This window comes from Rhea americana, unplaced genomic scaffold (assembly GCF_003343005.1).
Source record: "Rhea americana isolate MKP2758 unplaced genomic scaffold, rheAme1 scaffold_6, whole genome shotgun sequence".
NCBI classification, from domain to species: Eukaryota; Metazoa; Chordata; class Aves; order Rheiformes; family Rheidae; genus Rhea; species Rhea americana.
The window spans coordinates 504,905-510,904 of record NW_028186756.1 but is presented as its reverse complement, the minus strand read 5'-3'; the positions used below and the strand labels follow the sequence as shown (position 1 = coordinate 510,904).

At 38.9% G+C, this 6,000-nt stretch overlaps 1 protein-coding gene across 2 annotated transcripts in view; it reads right to left on the bottom strand.

The window, feature by feature from the left end:
* Nucleotides 1–1,589: 1,589 nt before the first annotated feature.
* Nucleotides 1,590–6,000, bottom strand: part of DCX (doublecortin) — a 74,329-nt gene continuing 69,918 nt past the window's right edge. For both annotated transcript variants that reach the window (XM_085319804.1, XM_085319805.1), the window contains exons 6-7: nucleotides 5,679–5,773; nucleotides 1,590–3,167 (exon numbers count right to left, since the gene is read on the bottom strand). In XM_085319804.1, coding sequence (XP_085175930.1) covers nucleotides 3,111–3,167; nucleotides 5,679–5,773 — 152 coding nt within the window. In that variant the 3' untranslated portion in view covers nucleotides 1,590–3,110. The remainder of the gene's footprint in view (nucleotides 3,168–5,678; nucleotides 5,774–6,000) is intronic.

The following is a 6,000-nucleotide window of genomic DNA, read 5'->3' as shown; positions in this document are numbered from 1 at the left end:
AATACCTACTGCTGAATGTATACTACGTTCCACATGCATTTCTGTACACAAACTCATGCAATATCAGCATTAATACAGACTTACCTATATGTTACGGCTGAAATGCTCACTGACTTCTACCTACTGCCCAGGCATTTCTATCTAAAAACCTGCTTATTAAAATTTGGGAGTTTGACCTCATACCCTGTTTTCTTTGTGGTTTTTGCTGGCTTGAATGGCTATTTTTCCCCCACTGAAGAACTTTTTCTCTTCTGTTAGGTCTCTTCAAGTTCCCTTGCTAATGCCACAAAAGTATTGCTGGGCTCAGCCCCCTGCAAGGTGATCCTGTACCAACAAAACTCCACTCCCAAGGGAGCATTTGCAGCTTGGAAAGATGACCTCAGTGATTCCTTAGCACACGCCACCAGAAAAAACATCTTTAAATAACCRAATACTGATCGTGGTGGAAAGGAAAGTAATAATCTCTCAACAATGGTAACAACTGTCCATAGCACATCCACAGGCCCATTTACCSTCTGCCATCCTGCTTTACCTTTTCCAAACTGAACTGATGGATGCTGGAGGAAAGTACATCTCAGACTCCTTTCATATCGCTGTCAGCTCTAGCCCTTCAGTCTGCTCATAGATATCAAAGATTTAGATTTTCCTGGTGCACCTGTGGTGAGTGTCCTGCACTGGACACTGGCTGTGAGCAAAATGGCTTGTCACCTAAGTGACACCATCTTTGATTGGAGTTCAAATCCATTATCTCTAACCACCAGGGCCATGACTACTAGTCAGGGGCCTTGGAAAGGCAGAAGCGGCCTTTGACATCCTTATTCTCTCTACAGTAGCACCCAAAGGATTAAACAGCCCAAAATTAGCACCCATAACCAAATCTGCACCTAGAATAGCACCTTCTGTCAGAGGATCTGAAAGCACTTTACAAATGTTAGCAAACATTTGGCCTCACAACCCCCAGTGAGGTAGAGCAGCATTATCCCCATAGCACAGATAGACGTATTGAGGCACAGGATTACCAAGAGATCTGCTCGAGTTCCAACACCAAATCTAGCAGTGCCAAGAGCCGAATGAAGGTGTCCTGACTGCGGCAGCTACGCTGTGTCCACAGGACTGTACTTTCCCCCCACAAAGCTTCAATGTTAGCCTTATCCTTTCAAACTGATGTGGGCGTCTATGTACAATACGTCAAACGTTTAGCGGACATAGTCAGAGTGTTACTCAAAGCTGTTTATGGGCACAAATATTTTCTTGTGCAAAACTCTGAGTGTGAGTGATCAAGCACTAAGACTACAGGGTGCAAATTTGGTGCACAACAGCTCTGACCCCTCAGCAATTCCCAATCCTGTCTCTCAGATGCAGCTCTAAGTTGCACTGTATGCATCATTGTGTGAACCTCTGAAGACACAACCTGCACAGATTGTTTCATACCAGTAATGCAAAAATGTGAGTGGCTTTGGGAACAACCCAGCATTCATGTACGGTCAAACATCACAACATTATAATTCTTTCTAATCACAAGGGRCTGCAAAGGAATAAGGAATAGGTATATACATTGAAACAAAGGCAAATACAGCAACAAAGAAAGGTTTGATTGCATGGATTTCATTTAGGTAAAGTTCTGTAATTCTCAGTTTCATCCAAAGCATATTCCATGAGAAATAGAGGCAATGCCAGCTAGCCTATGACAAAGCTTCGGCGTAGTAAAAACCACCAGCCCTGCATAAATAGATGAACTTTGCATTCTGTAGGAGTCATTATTGATTAATAAAAGCAAAAGATTTCTCTAAATACATTAAGTTTGTTTTTGTCCGATAGAAGAGTTTCTTAAAATATGGTTTTTTGAACACCACAAAGTTCCATTTRTTATATAAGTAGAGAATCTGGCCAAAGTTAGGAATACTGAAGTGTAAAAAACTGAATATGCAGCCTTAAACATTACAAAAACTATCAAAAYGTTCAATATTTTGAATTGATTCTTTTTTTTCCCCTACAAGTGCCTGTTCTGGCAGTGACGAGAAGATATCTAAATTAAGTTGCTGTTACTGTTCTGCAGTTGTTGGTTGGCTTTTTTTTTTTGTACATTTTTCTGAATGTGTTTTTTAAACAAAAGAAAATTACCAGCTTTTATAAAAAAGAAGGAGCTTGAATCCTTACTCTCAAAACACAGATACAAGGTTTTCCTTTATAAAAAGTGTATTGATTTTTTGTTATAAAAAGTGACCTATAGGGTGTCAGACCTGAAAACAAATTTTCACAGTGTTTTCAGTGTTGGCTGTTTACAAGGCATTACTACTGTAAGCAGAGATAGAGAGATACCATAGAGTAAGTATAAAATTTGTCATCAGCCAGCAGTATCTTTGGATCATATATGAAAGCTGTTCCACTCTAGACAACTCAGCTGACTTATTTTTTTTCTTTTTTTCTTTTTTTTTTTTTTGCTTAATCACTATAAAATATTCCAGTATTTGAATATCTGAAGAATCACTATTGTACTCACTTTAGTTAGCATCTTATGCAGCCATTCCCAATCTTTTCCAAGCTTCTGCTGGCATAGTAAGCTTCAAACTAATAAGTCATTTCCCTCCCTGTCCTCCAGAAACAAAAACAGTACTAATTGGCATGCAGGTGCTACAGTCAAGGGTGAAAATGAGAAGCAAGTCTGCTAGCAAACACTGGCAGTTTGGACAGGTGAAGTATATAATTTGTTCTACTTGAGTTTGCAGATTGGTCAGCAAGAGATTGATTTGCATTCTTCCAGGGGAGCTATTTTACTATCACTAGGAAAATCATGTAGTTGCAGCAGAGGAAGAAATAATAGAAGAAAATGAGAAATGTACAGGTCATTGGCACTCTGGCCTAAAATTACTGGCACTGTCCATTTTGCATCCCTATAACTTTACTGAGAAGAATGGTATCCCTCTATCTCTATAGATTGATAGGTGTTGATTTGTGGCACGGAGGATAAATCACAGAAAAAAAAATGACATATAACTGTGTGTCCTTTGTCTGATCTGAAAGCACCAGTCACCTATCTGCTTCTTTTGGCAGAAGTACTCTACTGTATCTTAACCATAGCTTGCAATATGGACAATTAACTTCATGTCGCTTTACATGGAATCTCCCAGGGAATCAGAGTCATCCAAAGACAGAGGCAGGTACAAGTCCTGTAGGGAAAAATAARAAAATGTTAACTCACACACTTAGTTGCCAACTTTGCTCATGAGCAGTCAGCTAGTCCAGTTCCATGTACTTCACAGGGATCGGGTGAGTATCTTGGTCACTAGTTATGGGGTGGGCAAATCAGTCAGCCAAGTAGTTCATGGCTAACATCAAGGCAGGTTACTTGCACAGTGTATCTCTGTGCCAAAAGAAAGATGGTTGTTCAGTGATACGTTTGAGATTTTTTTTTAATCTGGATCAATATATTCATTGTAGCATATGCATGAAACAAGATCTTTCCTTAAACAGGTCATCTTGAATCTCAGTGCACAATAAAGAATCTTACTTTATTTTTTTAACAGCTGTCCTTAGGATCACTTTATAGAAAAACCACCTGTTCTATGATTTGCTCTGTATTTTAAGCTATTTTGGATCGATTAGAAGGCTTAGGAAAACAATCCCCAAATTATTATTTGAATCTAGCACTGAATGTAAAAGTTCTTCAGGGTCCCTTTCTGGGATACCATTTTATTCCACTTCTTTACATTTCTGTATGGAACTAGGTACACTAACCTGCTCTAGGGCTAAAGCTTTCCTTGGTCCTTTTTGAACCCTGACCTATGCACAAGGAATAACTGTGAGCAAAATAAAGCAAAGCATAAATACACAGAAAGGGGAGTCACAACAAATGCTGACATGAGAAGAGGTAAAATATGTCTTTATGGTGAACTAACCCTAAGCATTTATCACTCAAACTTTAAGGGAAAAAAAGAAAAGTGATATTGTCATAAGCAGGAAATAGCTCCTAGGAGGAAAACAATGATGCATGAATATTCTGGTAATCTAAAATGTTACATTCATGTCTGCTGATTGGCTTAATTTAGTGGAGAAGCTCACAGATGGATTGGCTTTGCCTTCAGCAATCACCATCCACTATTGTGGATGTTCTGGGATTTCACTGCAAAGGTCATAAATCAGCCAGCCGAAAATATACATAAAACATTAAAGAAGGTGAGTTTATACTTGTCTTTACCAGGAAGCAAATCATCATCTCCAAATACCTAAATGAAGCAGTGTCTGGAAAGTATTTTCAGATCCTTAATTACTGAGGAAAAGGATGCAGTTTGCAGTTTACAGCTGTTGAATGCAAACTATGGGCCAGATCCTGTTCTCAGTTATAAATTAATAATAAATCTGGACCCATTCCATTAAAACCAGTAGGYTTCCTCAGACTTAAGCTGAGCAGCTGAGATCAGAGTGCAGTCCTGAGGAAAATATCAATTTCATCTGGTTTCAGCTATGCCTTTGTTAAAGTCAGTCAAAGCGGAGTGGCTACAACCTCTCCATATGTTGCAAATACTTTAAGGACATGATTTCTGAGAAGCCGTAACTCCACCCCTGGCTCCCCAGGACACTGAACCCTATGTCCAAAGGTCTGTGATCCAAGGTCCTATGTATTAGGGGTGTCATCCAAAGCCCACTGGACTTTTGGAGGGTTCTTCCCATTGACTTCTCTGTGCTTTGTTCTATCATCGCAACACCGTTGGTCCAACTTCTGCTACTATTACTCACTTTGAGAAATATAATCTTCAAAGTAATGAGTTGAACTTGTGCAATATAAMCCACAACAAATGATGTGGCGGCTGACTGCAAACCCTCAGCACCATCACAATTTTGTAATTAGTCTTCCAGATTTTTATCTCAAGTCAATTCTTTCAAAATCAAACTCAGGCTGAGGAGGAAATTTTGATTAATAAATTCAAGCGGCATTTGATTTCTAAAGCAGAAATCCCACTGACTTCCTCTGAGCCCTTTTTATGTTCAAATTCCATCTAAAGGCTGTTGGAAGAAGCAAATAGCAACACTGTAGTTATCCCAGACATAAGAAAACGCATGGAAATGACAAATTGGATTCAGTGGGGAGACACTAAAAAGAACCATGAAAAGCTAAGACTATTGGTACCCCTTTCAAATAAATCAATACAAGAAATCATCTACAAGGCCAGCCCAAGTTTACTGATTTCTGCTAGGACTGCTAGCTACTTCTTAGACAGCTTGGATGTTACTAGGTAAAACAGCTACCGTGGCAGAACACAATTAGTACACCTCCAGTAAAAGTCACTTATTGCCTGTAAAACAGAGCATGACGTAAAGCATTTTWAAAAAATTCCTTTTGTAGCAGCACTAAAATGAAGTGTTACAGCTTCAATAACATTCATGTTTCTTCTGCTGTTTAATGCACCAGATTTGCCAACACTTAAGTTTTCCAAGAGAGGAAGATTTATATGAAGACGGTATTTATCAGTAACCCAGGAATTCTTTCAAATACTGATACTGATTTTTCATCATGTCACTAGCGCCCAAAGTGACAATATTTCTAGGTAATGGGCCAAATTCTCTACTGGTTCAACTTACAGAGCTGTGCTTCCAGAGAATATGGTCCTGAATTAAATATCTTACATATCTGAGTAGACTAAGAAAGAAACAGATGTAGTAAGGTATAAGAAACGTAATACCTTGTGCTTACGGAGGCTCCCTGGGCTGGTTGGTGTGGAGATCGGAGACTGCTTGGATTTGGGTGTAGACAGCTGACTGCTTGAGGTCCCATTTGCTGTCACAAAACAAGAGAGAAGTCAGCAATCAGACAAGCAAGAACCCAATCATTTCTCTTCTTTCAGTAGATGGAAGATATCTAAACAGTCAAAAAAGAAAAACTATAGTTTATTCATGTTATGCAGGGGAAAAATAAACAAGCATGGCCATGCACCCAATTTAAATCTTTCTGTTGTTCAGGATACTGATCTGTAAAATACAAAGAAATTCAAAATACATTGAAGG